The sequence below is a fragment of the Myripristis murdjan genome, chromosome 19 (genome assembly GCF_902150065.1).
Source record: "Myripristis murdjan chromosome 19, fMyrMur1.1, whole genome shotgun sequence".
NCBI classification, from domain to species: Eukaryota; Metazoa; Chordata; class Actinopteri; order Holocentriformes; family Holocentridae; genus Myripristis; species Myripristis murdjan.
Window position 1 is genome coordinate 5,795,594 of NC_043998.1, and position 17,100 is coordinate 5,812,693.

Sequence of the window (17,100 nt, forward strand, 5' to 3'; positions counted from 1 at the left end):
TCCATGCAATTGCCTGCACAACCTGGAAGTGAGGTGCAAATGCCTTATTTCCATAACAGATGCTGTGTCTGAACACAAAGTGGCAAGATATACAAATGGTTAGCATGGTGGATGTGTACCTGCACTCACATCAATCATTCACCCTCCACCTTCCAAGTGTGTGGCTGATCCTTCTGCCTCCAAAAAGCCTACACCATGTCTGCAGCTGTTAGATAAGTCAATTAGACCTCCATTGAAGTGATCATGGTGGTGCCTAAAATCTTTTTTTGAGTGTCTGTCAAGCAACATACACTGGCATCATGTTGTGATTATAACAGCTTGCTAACAAGGCATTTATTCTTTGGGTAACCACTCCAGATGTAAGAATGCTCTCACATAGTGTTCAATTAGTGTACAACTGAACATAATTAAACCATAGATGTCGTACATATTGGTAGTTAGACCACCGTAATGGGTGTTATTTTGTAACGCGAGGAGCAATAGAACATATATAAAAATTTGAAAAGAGATCAGTTTCGACTGATAGAATAAAGACTTGTATAAGTTTAATTTCACTTTGTTGTAGTGTTTTTTTATGGATGTTATATTCTCGAGTAATGTACAGCAGCAAGTGCAATATGAACTCAGATGTTGAAACACAGAGGCTGAAATGGTTTTCCTCAGGTTATCACTAATCTCGGGAAACTGGATTTGAGACAACAGACTCTAAGTCCTGAAATGATCCAAGTTTAGAAGAAGTGCTGTAGTCTTAACCAAAAATGTTCTCATCCCTTGTCTCTTCTTCTAGTAAGCAACTACAAGTTTGACAAGTCCAAACAGTGTATAAGTTCCATGACAGTGGAAATTGACTTCCTGCAGAAGAAAAGTGTGGACAGTAACCCCTACGACTCGGACAAAATGGCCGGGGAGTTTCTCCAGCAGTTCAACAACCAGGCCTTCAGTTTCGGCCAGCAGGTGATTGGGGCGGAAAGGGGCATGAAGGCTGGTCAGTTTTCTATTCAGCACTGTCATTGCCCAAACTCAAAGTTTTAGTGTCTGAGTGGCCTGACTAAAAAATTTGTTCCTGTCCGTCCTTATTGGTAGGTCGTCCAGAATCATTGGAAGTATGTGGTTTTCTAGATTTTCACATTAAAAGCAAAAGCATCCCTTTTAAGATCAGCCACATTATATCCTTTTGATGCTTGAAGTGTTTTAGAGTTAGGGACAGTTATGTATTGTATGTATTGTGACAGGTTTTGATTGATTGATGGATCGATTGATTTAACGTGTGTTTTCTAAGTGTATACTAGTACAACCATGCATCATTTATATGGCATGACATAATCCTTGCATGTCCTCATCCTGTAACTTCTGTTTTATCCCTTGTGCTTCATCCTAGCTGGGGTTCAGTTTCTGTGATAAGCTGTTTGGCTTGCTGATAAAGGATATTGAGGCCATGGACCCCGGCATCCTGAGGGGAGAGAACACCTCTGGCAAGAAACAGAAGGTACCTGGAGAATATCTGTCATTGTCCAGCAACGTTCACACTTGTCATCAAACCATTAGAAGCCTCTGTGTATAGCATGGAAGTCATTAATTTTAATGAACAAAATGTGTTTACCCTCCCCCCAAGTAATTAGTTACAAATGCTTGTGGTGTTACCTCTCCATAAATTCTTGTTTCCTTTCATTGTCTTTTTTTTTTTTCCTTCTGCTACAGTTTCATCTTAGCATACAATTTCCTATCCATTATCTACAACAGAGCTGTAAAATCCCCAGCTTTTGTTAGGTTATTTACATAAAACAGTGTGCTCATTAATTGTCTACACTCCCACTCCACCCACTTGTATTTTAATTGTGTGAAATCCATATTTTGTCTCAAATTAGATCTCCTGCTTTCTTGCATATATATCATTACTCTGTCAACACTGTGTCATCTCACTAGCAAGTTCTTTGTACATGAAAACATATAACTGTTAATTGAATTGGGTCTTTATTCTCTATTCTTTTTGTTTGTCTTTCATTAGATTGAGATTGGCTTGTTGCTGGGCAATAGTCAGGTGATTTTTGAGAAGGCTGAGAGCTCATCGCTAACCCTGGTTGGTGAGTATCACCAACAGACATGGCTATAACAGAAGTCAACTGTTTTTCAATGAAGAACAACATCAGGAGTGTTTCATATTAAAATTTGTGATGTCGTTTTTAGCTATATCACTGTCACAAGTGTAGTCAGGTCTTCTTGTATCTACAGGTTCATATATTTAACTGTAGTCCACTGAAGGGTCCACGAAAGCTGACAGAGCAATCATCTTCACAGTCATTAAATCCACAGGATAGTAGTTATAAGCACGTTAGGTCTTTCATTGGTTCAAGGAAGCAAGAAAAATGTGTTTCTCAGGCACAGTGAGTAACATGCTGCTCTGTTTACTGGAGCTCTGACTGTTTTTTCATTTTTTAGCCACAAGGGGGCAGACTGCACACATTTTTGCTTGGCTTCTTCACATATTGCTGGGAATGACATAAAACTTTGACTGTGCGATGGCAACTGGATATGTTGTTTCTCTATCTTTTAGGATAAAAATTGATTTAAAATAGAGGATCTGTGCTATTTATATGAATATTGCAATCTTTCATTCCATAATTTAGAGAGAAACAATCCTAACATACTAAACACATCTCATGTAAAGAGGAGAACAATTAAGAACTATTATTTTGAGATCTGTACTTTATCTGATCTCATCTATATTTTAATGAACTCAAGCTGGCTTTTTTGAACACCCTCAATGTTTAACATTTGGAAAAAACAAACAAAAACAGAGGAACAGCACCAGGTTTCACATAACAGTTGGAAGAAGGTACTTTTTGGGAGTCAGGTTTTCAGCTGAATGAAAAACCAGCACTACAGACAAGTATTGACACTTAAGCAATATCAAAATACTCTGACATATTTTTGCCAATACATTTTGTTTGTGTGTCATTAGGGAAGGCAAAGACCAGGGAGTCTCGGCAGTCCATCATTAGCCCAGACTGGAACTTTGAGAAGATGGGCATCGGCGGCCTGGACAAAGAGTTTTCCGACATTTTCCGCAGGGCCTTCGCCTCCCGAGTCTTCCCTCCGGATATCGTGGAACAAATGGGTGACTCCTGTTTTCTCTTATTTGTTCACTTACGTTCTGCAAATTAGAGGATCATCTCACAAGATTGTCCAAATGGATGGCAAAGATATTCTCCCTCAACACTGCAGTCAATTTCTCTCTGCCAGTCATTTCCATATTTGATTTGTCATCTATGGTTTCACTTGAAGAAATGCTTGATTTATTTCCCCCACTTCCTACTAATGTTTCTTTTATAACTTACAATTTATGGTTATACCTTTCATCACATCCTTTCGGTTAACGATGATTTATCATTTAGATACTTGATACAAAGGCATTTTACACCGAGCCCGTCTCAGCTCACTAAATGTCAACATCAACATGGGCCCAGGCACAAGAGGCTGCAATTAGTAAAAAACAGAACTGACTTTTTTTTTTTTTTTTTGAAGATCATGGTTGTCATGGTTCAAGTTCAGCATAGTTGTATCTTTCTCTGAACTTGGGAACTTCTGTTTCAGCACGTATCAGGTTGAACAGACTGGCTTATAAGTTAGTGTTAGGTGGGATTAGCAGTGCCTGCCAAAACTAATCACTGTTTTCAGTAATTAAGTTCAGCTTGCGTTGTATCCCTAAATCAATATTATTGGACATACAGCTTTGAGCAATCCCTTTGAGAAATGCATCATTGTCTATCAGCGAAACCTGCAATCAGCAACAAACAGGCGAGGCAGTGTCCTTGTTGGGTGCTTCTCCAGCCGTCATCGGGTGACTCAAGACACCGGCATCTCCTGACAGAATGATCCCTATGCACACTCATAAATAGCTGTTTGACAGCTCTGAGATTACCACGCTGATTCACTTTGCCAAAGAACAGCATCTCATTCTAGAGGAAAGAGAAAAAAAGAAAAATATCAGGTCTCTTAGTGACTCATACCCATAACCCCCACCCACCTTCGACACACATGCACATTCATATGTTAGTATTCCTCATCCCTACTTTAACCCCTAAACCTAAAATATGCTTTTCCCCCTCATGAACACCAGTAAAAAGTCATTTTCTGGTCATGACGCTTTGTCTACCTCAAAACAGAAAAATAAGTATTTATTGGGGTTGAACAATACTGTAAAAAAAGAAATCCTACGTCAGTTATCTGGACAGAGACTGTGACTGCGACATGATTTACAATTTTAGTAGGAATGCTGATTTTTGCATTGTAATTTTCATTTTCACAGAAACCCTATAGGGGGCTGTACCAAACAAATCTGTTGTCTTCTGTCTAAGGAATACAATTTGTAGGCCAGGCCTCTCTGTAGCACCACAACAAATCTTCTATAATGGTATTTTGTCACACATTTTACCTTTATCAAAAAATTGCAGCTCCTTTGATTTGCTTACATTGATTGCACTTGGCCATACATTCTGCCCTGGTGCTCATTATTTTTGTAATATATATTCTATATTCTATAAATGAAGTTTGACTTCACTTGGCTCAGGACTGCTGAACTTGGCAAGTACTCATATGCATATTACTTAATTCTGAGGAAACACGCGCACACACACGCACACTTGATCCTCAACGAGCTCAGTGTGGCAGTGTCCAGCAGCGCGTGAGCTGACCTTTAGCCGGGCGGCTGTGTGCGAGAGTCGGCCTTTGGCTGCGGCCAGCTGGCTGCTGTAATGAGATGGTGAGGCGTGATAGAGGAACCTGCTAAAGGTAAAGCTGTAATTGGCAAGCACGGGGAGCAGGGAGCACAGGTGCTGACAGAGTGGTTGTGTGCCTGCGTGCACAACAGTGCTTGTGAGACAGGTTCTGTATGTACGAAGGGGTTGGGGGATGGAGTGGTGAGCGTTCACTCTCACCTTGTCTCCCCTTTGCTCTAAGAAAGGTGAAGCAGACAGGGACAAGACAGAGGCTTCAGTCCTCTCCCCCCTCACCCCAGCACCAGACGTTTTCCCCTGCTAGAAGCCTTCTCTCCTTCCCTGCGCCCCCACCTGTCATCCCGGCTACTTTTCCTTCAGCAGGCCCAAATGGCAGCTTAGATGGTTATCTGAGGCCTCTTAGTTAGTCTGGGCTAAATGTCATTAAACAGGTGCAACAAGCCATTTAAAGACCAACGCTGAAAAGACTTGGTGGACTGGAGAGCTCATAGTATGTCAGTCTCCACACTTGATCTTTATGCAAAAGGAGTACCACAAGGAAGTCAGTGCTGCTGTAATAAGGCCTAATGGACACTGTCCATTCTGCCGGGTTATCTGTGTATGTAGAGAGCAGAGCTAACTGATTATGTGAACTTACCCTAGTCATTTTGTTTGTTTACAACAAATCCATGGTAACATAGGCATTTGGTCCTCATCTTTTTGATATGGAGGCATGCTTCAGCAACCACATCCTGAGGCAAAACAAATTATTGATTGTTTGAAATGAAAAAAATATGAAGAGACGTGTGTGCTCTTAAAAAAAGTATTGCAAAATGTAATATAGTCACATCAGTTGCAAAGAGTCAACAGGAGCCAAACCATAGTAACCCGCACACTGTTATATAAGGAGGGGGAAAAAATCAAAAAACAAGATTTACTGATGCAAAAATGATGATGTATTGACAAATGAGAAGATGATTTGGTATTACACCATCATCAGTTCTCAAAAGACAAGGCTCAACACACCTGGATTGGATCAGTATATAATGAGGCATTCAGCCAATCAGATGTCAGCACACTGACCCAAACATTTTTCAGATATCACATCATACATATATGTTTCAGAACTCAAGAGCAGGAAGTACAAAAATGATATTTCCATATATCATTTAGGGCATAAATCCAGAAAAAAAGACATAAAAACTGTTCAAGGATAATATGAAACAGCCCAGAATGAATTGACTCAGAAAGAAACAGTTTGTTAATGAAGTGACCATATTTGGTTTCAAAGAAGCAAATGTTGTATATTTATTTTATCTTTACAGTTCAGCAAACTCTTAAAGCTTACCTGACTTCACGACATGATGCACCATCGTTCACTCCTCGCGGGTCAAACACACGCTGACACAGTGTATAGTCGGCCAGTGGACCTTATGTTTTTATTTTATTCTTGTTAAAACCAGTGAAAGGGGGGAAAAAGGCAAATCTTGGCCGAGATTTTGTCCTGGGAGGAGATCCTATGCTTGAAAAGGATGGTGACAGTTGGTTAACATTTTTAAAATATGAGACTGAAGGCCCAAAAGAGTTCACGAATCTTTCTCTCATTCGGTCTCTACATAACAGAAAGTGCATTATATTGTATGTTTCAGTGAGCCGGGGTCCCAGGCTAAAAATCTGGCTTTATATGAGCTTATGTTAAAAAGTTGAACACCCCCTGCTTATTAAGTTGGTTCTTCTCTCCCTGGTTTGTATCCATCTCCAGGCTGTAAGCATGTGAAGGGAATCCTGCTGTACGGACCCCCGGGCTGCGGTAAGACCCTGATGGCTCGACAGATAGGCAAGATGCTCAAGGCCCGGGAGCCAAAGATTGTCAACGGCCCTGAGATCCTCAACAAGTACGTTGGAGAGTCTGAGGCCAACATCAGGAAACTGTTTGCAGACGCAGAGGACGAGCAGAAGAGGGTGAGCAGGAGACACATGCACACACACACCAGTATTAATTTAGCCTTGATTTTCTCAGCGCAGTCAGAAAATTGCACCACGTCTCTTATTTTTGTCATGATATAATAAAAACGGTGATGTTTCATTGCTGCAGACCTGAAACAGGGCGAAATTTGAGGCAAAATGAAAACTCCCAACAACCGCAGCAGGGAAAACAAAACCTGGTCACAAACAATGATATTGATAAATTAACCTGTTTTCCTTGCGGTGCAGCTTCTAGATTCATTACCTGAACTTTAGCAATTATGTACATATCAGATAAAAAGTCACACCGAGTTTGCTCAGAGCCTTTTCCCAACGAGGGTCAGTATTCTCCCCACGAAACACCGATAAGCATCTCATCTATCCAAACAGAAAAGCTCATTTCTGCAGGAGTGGAGAGATCTGCCCTTTAGTCAGACATAGTTACAATAACTTTGGTGAAGTCCTGGTGTGTGTGTGTGTGTGTGTGTGTGTGTGTGTGTGTGTGTGTGTGTGTGTGTGTGTGTGTGTGTCTGTCTGTCTGTGTCTGTCTGTGTCTGTCTGTGTCTGTCTGTGTCTGTGTGTGTCTGTGTGTCTGTGTGTCTGTGTGTGTGGAAAGAGAGAGAGTGGGACAGTTGTGCATTGAGATCCAGCAGTGATGGTTGGTTTGGATGGTGGGACACTAGTGTCAAGCCTCACTCTTCACTACCTAATGAGGGGCTGGGTTATCTTTGACCTCCCCTTAGACCTCCTACACACACAGACACACACACACACACACACACACACACTAGCCACTGCATAATAAGAACAGCCCCACACCTGCTTTAAATGCTAGGTCTGAAGACTGACAGGGCCATAGATGGAGGGATAACCCCCCACCCTGCTGCTCTCTCACTATTTCCATCTGTCTCTCTTGGTGAGGGTGAATGCTGTTTTTCAAGCCAAGAGGAAAGAAAAGCATTGGCAGTGTCTTGTCGTTTTGCTATGGTCATGTCTTGGGTAGAACACAGAATTTGGGAAAATCTTGCTTTTGAATTAATACAGAAAAGTTAAGAAAACACCTTTGAGCTTCAGAATATTTGGTGTACTCCATATGGTCCATTTCTGTTATCAGAGATACAGTATGACTTTTGGTGGCCATAGTAATGGTGGTGACATGTATCCCAAAGTTGTTCTTGCAGTAGCACATTGTAACAAAACTGCTCTTTTATTGTAAATGATAGGTGACACTGTTTTAATGACCGGAACGCGCAGAAAGAGACAGAAATACTTTGTGACTTAGGGAGGGGCCGAGCTTTAGCATTGTATTGGAATTCTGAATGTGTCAGAAATATAAATCATTTCATCTCATGAAAAGTTCACTGTTGGGAGAACCAGTACAAGGTTTCAGTGACAACCACTTCCCCGTCTTTTTTCTCTACCTTGCATCATGTGCCAGCAAGGTAACGAAACATGTCAAATACTATCATGTCAAAACTAAGAGGAAAGATTCAAATGAATAACTCTGCTCCTCTCCTCGTCTCCTCTCCTCTCTCACGTTCATCTGCATTCCCAAAGATCTTGACAATCTTTTAAGGTTTGCGCCTTTGAGAAAAAAACTAAATAAGGCCTTTGACTGTTTCTAAAAATGAATGGATGTCTCTTCATTGATGTATAGCACAAAAACTGAATATGCCTCAGCTCTCTGTACGTCTTTCTATTCTAGCAGCAACACTACCACCTGAGGAAAACTCCACAATGCATATTTGCATTTTTAAATGATTTATTTCAGCCTGATTGCATGACTTCACAAGTCCATAATTAAAAACTGAAGCATCTATGATATCGAATTTTGACCAATGCCATGTCTTATTGTTCTGTTGTTATTCCAAAATATTCCAATTTTATCTTTTATTTTATTCTATCATTCATTAATTTCTTCGCTCCTCTGTGCTTTACAGCTTGGTGCCAACAGTGGCCTTCACATCATCATCTTTGATGAGATTGATGCCATCTGTAAGCAGCGTGGCAGCATGGCCGGCAGCACGGGAGTCCATGACACAGTGGTTAACCAGCTCCTGTCCAAGATAGACGGAGTGGAGCAGCTCAACAACATCCTGGTCATAGGTACACACAGACATACACACAGGCTTACACACATACACACAAAGCTTCTCAATTTGTGGCAGAAGATAGGGTCAACCATCTGTGCTATGTCTTTCTTATCTCATTCATTGCTTTCCTTTTCTTTCCCTCCTTCCCCCCTATCTGTCCATTCATCTCTCCCTCAGGAATGACCAACAGGCCTGACCTGATCGACGAGGCGCTGATGAGGCCGGGCAGACTGGAGGTGAAGATGGAGATTGGTAAGTGAAGCACCGAGGTGGTTAGACACTATGGGCCTAGAAAGGCCATTGCAACAGTTTTTATAAAATCATCACTGTTTAAACCAATGCATTTTATTTAAAAGGTATTGCTTTGAAAAGGTAGTTTCTCTAAGTCAGAGGTGGGAAACATTTTTGATAGCAAGGGCCATAAAGACATTCATCAGAATGCTTGTAGGTCATAGGCTACAGCAGCAAAAAAGTAAAGAACTGGATATGAAATACATATAAAAACATAAACAGACCTTAACTTCATTGAAACTAACCGACAGCACACAGTATGTGCAATGTGATTTGTTGGACCACTGTATAAGTACAGTACTAAAAGTTTATCCAAATGTTTGGATGGTGATTTTCAATCTTCCTTTATGCACATTATAGGAAATGTAATGGCCCTCAGGCCTGCGGTTTGCCACACCAGCCCTAAGTGGACTGGAATGGAAATACTGTTGCACATCCATACCAGTGAAAGGCCTGGGTGGCCTGGATACCAGATTAAATATACAGATACACTTAAATATTAGAGTAGCAGACTTCAACATAAAAAGTTGCCAGTTCAAATCCCAGGACCAGCAGGAGACCTTACATATTCAGATGTTACCTGGATGAATGGCAAGTTTAAACAAAACAAATAAAAAATATTTTTTGGAAGTTTCAAATCCTGCTTCTCTCTCCCCTCTCTCAGGTCTACCGGACGAGAAGGGCCGTGTTCAGATCCTCAACATCCACACAGCCAAGATGCGTCAGTTCAACCTGCTGGGCAGTGATGTGGACATCAAGGAGCTGGCCGTGGAGACCAAGAACTACAGTGGTGCTGAGCTGGAGGGCCTGGTCAGAGCCGCTCAGTCCACCGCCATGAACAGACACATCAAGGTCAGAATCCTCCGTTTGGCACATAACTGCTCACATTACACCGCTCATATTTATATTGACTCTGACAGTGTTTTGTGATTTGGTGAGAGGTGACCTGTGACTACTTACAACTACTACAGTATGTGCAACTTTCAACGTAAATGGTATCTCCCGTTTAATTAATTCACACCACAAAACTCAGATTTTGTGGCCAGGGGGACATTTTTTGGAAATTTAAATGAAAATTCCAAAGCTTGTACCTTCGTTAAATGTGTGATACTTTTGTTAAAATGGTATACTTTCTTCTCAAAAGCAGTAATGGGAACAGTGGTTTCTGTTTCTGGGTTCAAGGTGTTGGCCACACACCAGGTTGACATGGTATGCTGTTGTATAGCGCCTCTTTAGCCTGCCAAGACTCTGCTCTGGTCTGTAGACTGGATTAATCCCTGTGCTTGTTAGTGTTGCGCTCGGTTTCAGTTGATCTGTGTGTTGGTGTGTGTGTGTGTGTGCTTGTGTCGTTTTCCTTGTGTATATGTGCAAGGCAGAGAGAGAAAGACCTAAATGATGGGGTACAGAGCCCAGGTGTGTGTGTGTGTGTGTGTGTGTGTGTGTGTGTGCACATCTACTTAAGTGTTTTATCAGGTGTGCAAGCTCAGACCCACACAGCTCACTGAGACGCACAGATAAGGCGAAATGCTCGTCTGTTAAGTGTTCTGCCCTCCCACACACGCATGCATACATTCACACACCGACCCACTCCGAGGCGCATATATTGGAGGGTGATGATATGTGACGGACAAGGGCTTTACACATGTCTGACGGCTGTGGTGCTTTCCCTTTCTCCTCTCAGCACGCGTTGTTGCCCCCACCCCCCATCTCTGACCTTTCTGCTCTGAGGGAGTACATTGTCTCCTGACAGATTGCACAATCTGTCTGATTTACAATACAGCATGTAATAGATTACAGTGGCTGGCCATGAAGCTCATCTATGCAATAAGTAAAGTTGCTGATTATTTGCAGCCTTGTTGTTAACTTCTTCCACTCCAGCCACATTTTTTAGACCCATTTTAGGCAGAGGGGGGCAGGGGATCGTGGGGGGAAGATAAAAGGTCAACAGTAGATGCAGCATAAAAGTGGTATTCATTTTCTGGAAGCTGGAAACCTGAAGTAAATTTTGAGATGCAGCTCAGCGTTGTGTGTCAAGTTTTTCTAGTCATAAATCTGTAATATTTATTTATTTATTTATTCATTTAGAATGTGTAAGGGTTAGAACATTATGATTGAAGTATATGATGGCCATTCCCTTGCCTATTTGTGTCTCATAAGTTGATACCCTTTGTTACAAAGATTTGGTGCAGAATTTGACCACTCAAGAATGGTGAGACCCGTGGGTACTCATAGAGCCCATTTTCATTCAGACATCTTGAGGTGAAAGGTCAAGGGAATGCTTTGAAAATGACTGTGCCATTTTCTCCTTGCTAAAATGTTGCATAACTTGAGCATTATTTAGCCACCCTGCTGATCTAGCATGACATGCTTGTTACCAGTGGCGTCTTTATGTCATATAGTTTCAAATGAGGTTAAACTAAATCTGCCTATATTATGTTTTGGTGTGTGTGTGTGTGTGTGTGTGTGTGTGTGTGTGTGTGTGTGTGTGTGTGTTTTAGGCCAGTGCGACAGTGGAGGTAGACATGGAGACGGCAGAGAAGCTGCAGGTCCACAGACATGACTTCCTGGCCTCGCTGAATAATGACATCAAACCTGTAAGTAACATTTCTCTCTGTCTATAGCACACAACTCAATGTACTGCATATTCACTGCTATAACAGATGACAAACTGCAGTTTATCAGCTATTTGGAGTGTGATACCAATAATCATGCAGTTGAACTATGTTAGTTCTCATGTCAAAGTATATTTGAACTTAATTTGTAATAGACAACCTGAATTACCAGTTATTACTCCAAGTTTTTCCAGTCTTACACACTGGCCAGTGGGTGTGACATCACGACAGGGAGTGTGAAAACTCCCAGTGGTTACACTACATGTTTGAAGACCAGAAATGAACCTACTCTGGTGCATACATGCAGTAGTGTCGGATATCATTCAAAATATAAAAAAATATAAGGAAATATAAGGAAAATTTGTCAAATACAGTGAATATTTTTAAATTCCCTTCTTGTTGCTTCAGACAAAGAACTTACATGAGCCATAAAAGAGTTAAATAATAAAAACTCAAAATTTCATTCTCGCTCAGTTTCTCATTTTTACCTCTTTTCCCCTCCAGGCATTCGGTACCAACCAAGAAGACTATGCGAGCTACATCATGAATGGCATCATCCGGTGGGGTGACCCTGTGTCGGCTGTCCTGGGGGACGGGGAGCTGCTGGTGCAACAGACTAAGAACAGCGACCGCACACCGCTGGTCTCTGTGCTGCTGGAAGGTATGACGCATACACACACATGTTCACACATAGACACACTAACAAAGTGCAGCTTAAGCACGCAGGCATCAAGCGAGTGTGTTGATACTCACACAAAGTCACACACACACACGCCAGGACTGGAACACATAAATAAAACTACCAAAAGGCCCTAGAGGCAAAACTGAAAACCTTCGTGACAGATATCTGTTGTCAGTGATTAAAAATGGGCAGTTTGGCCAAACATCTGGCTGATTTGTGATTGTGCTTCTCCCCCAGGCCCTCCCAACAGTGGGAAGACAGCATTGGCAGCAAAGATCTCTGAAGATTCCCAGTTCCCCTTCATCAAGATCTGCTCCCCTGACAAGATGATCGGACACTCTGAGATCGCCAAATGCCAGGCTATCAAAAAGGTGATACACCCCAGATAATGCTTATTAAAGAGAAACAGCCTTTAGAGGTAGTTTAGACCAGTCTTGTCTGATCAAGTATGGGGGGGGGTGGAAATCATTTCTGTGTCTTGAAAAGTTTGGAAATCATACAAAATTCAGTAAAATGTTCTCCAGCACTGCTACGTGCATGATACTAAATTTTATCTAGTTCTAGTTTCCATGTTGTGATGTTGTGAGGAATAATCTGGATTTGTTATATTGCATACTTTATTTTAATTTACTGAAGAAATTATTGGAGAATTTATAAAAAGTGTGAAATTTTGACATGGGAATGGGAATGTGTAGGAACCCAATTTATAATCTAAATTCACAGATGTTTCCTCGGACAGTCATCCAAGAACAATGCTCTTATGCATCCTCACAAGTTTTTGTTTCCCTGATCTGTATTTGCTTTATCTCTCCTTTTGACAGATATTTGAAGACGCTTACAAGTCCCAGCTGAGCTGTGTGGTAGTGGATGACATTGAACGCTTGTTGGGTGAGAACAGTTTTTCTTTAACTGAGCCACATTATTACAGCAAGCAAAAATCTGTTTGTGGGATTCTTGTGCTGTGGTTTGGTTCAGGGTCAATGGATTTCAGAAACACAAAATAAAATACACAAAAGTGCACAAACTTCTTTTACACTGAGAGCCGTTTTCATTTGGATGGAAATCTAATATGCATTTGTCAACTAGTGTGAAATGAGTTGCTAATTGAATTTCAGTAATTTCAGAGTAAATTAGTAGAATATTACTTCAAATCAAATTTCAAATCTCTGACAAAGACTTAGTGTTGACACATGATGGCCATTTGTTGCTTTGCCCTAGAATTTTTTTTTTTTTTTTCCTGAAGACAGAGTGCCTGGGTATACTGTTTTTCCTTGGTTATCGGGGCTTTTGCAAGACTTTCAAGATTTTGTTCTCTTTTAAAACATTATTTCTATCCCATTTCTGCGTCTCATGTTCAGACTATGTCCCGATTGGCCCTCGTTTCTCTAATCTGGTCCTGCAAGCTCTCCTGGTTCTGCTGAAGAAACCTCCTCCAAAGGTAAACCCAACACAGTCATCACTAGCTTGGTCAATGTGATGTTGCTGTTCCTTTGATGGCAGAAGGAGGGCAGCAGATCTCACGGTTGTGCTGATGCAAACTATTCCCAGGAATTGTTGGAGGTCTTCGGCTGCGACTGGCATATGTGTGTGACTGTGTGTGAGCGTATGGTTATTAGCGAGTGTTTTGGTCCAGGGCTGTTGTGTTCTGACTGAATGGTGGTGGTGGTAGAGACCCATTTCTCTTAGTTTCTTTGCTTGTAGTTTGTGTGCGCGTGCATTTGTGTGTTTGTGTGTGTGTGTGTGTCCATGCGTGTGCATTTGTGTACATCCGAGAGACTGTTTTTAACCCAGTTCTGTTGTTGACGGGTTTGTGAATGAGAGTATAGCCTACTATATGGCTGTATGTGCATGAGAAGTGGCGCGGGGCCTGGAGTTGAATGCCTGGCTGCAGTGCTCCTCTGGGGTTGTAAAGCGCTGGGCCCAGCGGGGTGCCCGGGGCCGGGGGAGGCCAGGGGGACATGGAGGAGAATGGGCTCTGTGAGAGAGCCGGGACCTGGCAGCACTGCCGCCTGTGTGGCACCTCATCTGCATGCAGCGTCACAACCCCCCGCGCCATGGGGGGGCAGCCGGCAGCCATAATCCCCCTCTCTCCTCACCGCTCCTCTGCTTCTCCTCCTCCTTCTTCCTCTTCTCTTCCTTTTCCTTCTCCAACTCCTTGGCTTACCGAAGCTACAATTGTTTTGCTTCTTTCCTCTTGTCTCGTCACCTCCCTCTTCTCTTCTCTTCTCTTCTCCTCTTCTCTTCTCTTCTCTTCTCTTCTCCTCTTCTCTCAACAGCACCTCATCTAAACAAGATGCACCACTGACTAAAGCAAACATATGAATAGTGCATTAGATGTACATTTTAGCTATGTGATTGATGCTCTTGCTTGTGTGACTTATTATTTATTAGTTCAAATCTCCTACACCTCTCCATGCCAGAAGCTTTCAAATGCATTCTTAATATACAGTATGTACAACTTAGAATAAAACTCTTGACCTTACATGTCTTCACCCGTCCCCTACTTCTCCTGCAGTGCCTTGTTTCTGTCTCTCTGAACCAGACCAGGAATTGCCTGCTAGTGTGACTGAGAGATGAGTGATGGGCTGGTGACCCATCAAGGGTATTTCCCTAATGAGCATGACTGAAAAAAGTGAATAAATGAATTATTGAAGCCATGTCTGCTGTTTCTTCAGGGTCGTAAGCTGCTGATCATTGGCACCACCAGCCGTAAAGACGTCCTCCAGGAAATGGAGATGTTAGATGCCTTCAGCACCACGATCCACATCCCTAACATCTCCAGGGGAGAGCAGCTGGTCGAGGCCCTGGAGGTGATACGCACACATGCGCGCACACACATACACACACACACACACACATATACCCATAAGTTATTCTCACAAACAGGCACATAGGATAGGCACATAAAGCTCCATACGCTCAAGGCACACAGCTAAACTTTGTCCTCAAACAATTGAATACACTTAGTCAGAGAGGGCACCCTCTCTTACACACACACACACACACACACACGATGCCAGTGTCATGCATTCTACATGCATACATAGGAATAAATATGGGTGTGATTCCAAAATAAAAGGATATTCATCTTGATCAGGTAATCAGCAAATGATAATGAGTATTTGGTTTGCTTTAAAAAGTTACCATATTCTGGCTAAAGTAGGAAATTAGTTGTTCTAATTCATCTGATAGCACATATACATCATTTGTCTCTCAAACTCAGAAATGATTTGCATTCATTTCAAGGGAAGTTACCATCTGATTCTTTGATTTTGGAAAGAATGGGGAAATCAGTTAAACATAAAAAGATTTAAAATTGTATGAAATGTTTTGGAAAAGGGTCAGTGGTAATGAAAGGTATAAATGCATACATATAAGTTCAGTTCAGGGCAGTGAGAGAAGACTCTCTTTTTCCCTCAAATGTTTTATTAAAGCATACAAAGAGATTTTTTTTGGAGGGTGGGTCCTTAACTTCTTTTGGATCTTGCCTTTTGGTCGACGCAGCGGTTTTGGGTTTAAGTGACTGCTTTGATGGCTGGTCTTTTAAATGACAAATTTGCCTAATTTAATCCCATGCAGAGTTTATTCATCCCACCAACATACTCCCCTCTCCCTGTCTGCTCCCCACAGCTGCTGGGCAGTTTCCAGGAGAAAGAGCGGGCCAGCATAGCCAAGGCTGTGAAGGGCCAGAATCTGTGGATTGGCATAAAGAAGTTGCTCATGCTTATCGAGATGGCTGTGCAGGTGAGAGAGGAAAAAAGAAGGTTGAGTTACGATGGTGATACTTAAGGTCTTTTGTGCAGTGCTGATGGCAAGGATTTCCAGAAATTAGTAACAAGATTACGCACATCAGAAGAATATTTTATGAATTTATTTATTTATTTTGCCACAAGACATTAGTGTGTAATTAAAGCAACAAAGCTGGGGCACTGAGCTAGTTTATAAAAAAGCCTGGTTACAGAATGCCATTATGATCCCAGTTTTGTTCTTGTCTCATTGTAAATTCATGTTAGTGGACCTGATCAAAAACATGTGTTTAAAGGGTTTACAGTATTTGAATAGTGTGCGCTTGATGTAATTTGCTGACCTTTGAGCGCCATCAAAATTAGTTATGTCAGTTGCAGCATAAGCTACACACTGGCATTAGGGTGAATCCATGTTCAGGAAGTCAGTGTAAAGGTCCCAGATTATATAAAACTTCTTTTTCCTTCGTCCCTCCATATGTAAGTATTTTATCACTCTGCCTAATAGCCAAGAACATGTCAAATGTCTGAAACTCCTGCCGTGTTGCCACTGTGATTCTATAAGGTGTAGGTTTCTGTGGCTCCTGCGCAGCTCACAGAGGCTGTTGTCATAGTTAAAGTGCAGCTCTCCAAAAATGTAACTGCGCATCGGATAACTCAAGACCGCAAGATCTGTTACTGGTCCAGCGGGTCGCTACTCCCGTGTTTTATGAGTGGATTTTCACTGAGAGAAAAGACATTATGATGCCGGTTGTCGTCTCTCTTCGCCTGTCTTCTCTGGAACAGATGAGGTTTACAAATATGTGCTGATGTGGCCAACTCATCCCCCAATTATTTAGACTGTAAGATGTCATTAAATTCATGGTGAGAAATGTGCCGAAACATCTCTTTGGACACTGCCAGTGTTTCTTAGAGTGGGGTCCCTGTTTCAAATAATGGACACAATATTGCTTCCATGATTATCTGTGCTTGATCAGCGCTGAATTAGTGAGATCTTGATTC

At 41.8% G+C, this 17,100-nt stretch overlaps 1 protein-coding gene across 1 annotated transcript in view; it reads left to right on the top strand.

Moving 5' to 3' along the window:
* LOC115377863 (vesicle-fusing ATPase-like) overlaps positions 1-17,100 on the top strand; it is a 34,733-nt gene that overhangs the window by 9,612 nt on the left and 8,021 nt on the right. Inside the window, exons 5-19 of the mRNA XM_030077923.1 lie at positions 788-954; positions 1,379-1,486; positions 2,006-2,081; positions 2,960-3,115; positions 6,475-6,674; positions 8,618-8,783; positions 8,948-9,022; positions 9,726-9,913; positions 11,560-11,655; positions 12,178-12,334; positions 12,593-12,726; positions 13,177-13,243; positions 13,714-13,793; positions 15,031-15,165; positions 15,986-16,099. Of these exons, the coding sequence (XP_029933783.1) occupies positions 788-954; positions 1,379-1,486; positions 2,006-2,081; positions 2,960-3,115; positions 6,475-6,674; positions 8,618-8,783; positions 8,948-9,022; positions 9,726-9,913; positions 11,560-11,655; positions 12,178-12,334; positions 12,593-12,726; positions 13,177-13,243; positions 13,714-13,793; positions 15,031-15,165; positions 15,986-16,099 (1,919 nt within the window). The remainder of the gene's footprint in view (positions 1-787; positions 955-1,378; positions 1,487-2,005; positions 2,082-2,959; positions 3,116-6,474; positions 6,675-8,617; positions 8,784-8,947; positions 9,023-9,725; positions 9,914-11,559; positions 11,656-12,177; positions 12,335-12,592; positions 12,727-13,176; positions 13,244-13,713; positions 13,794-15,030; positions 15,166-15,985; positions 16,100-17,100) is intronic.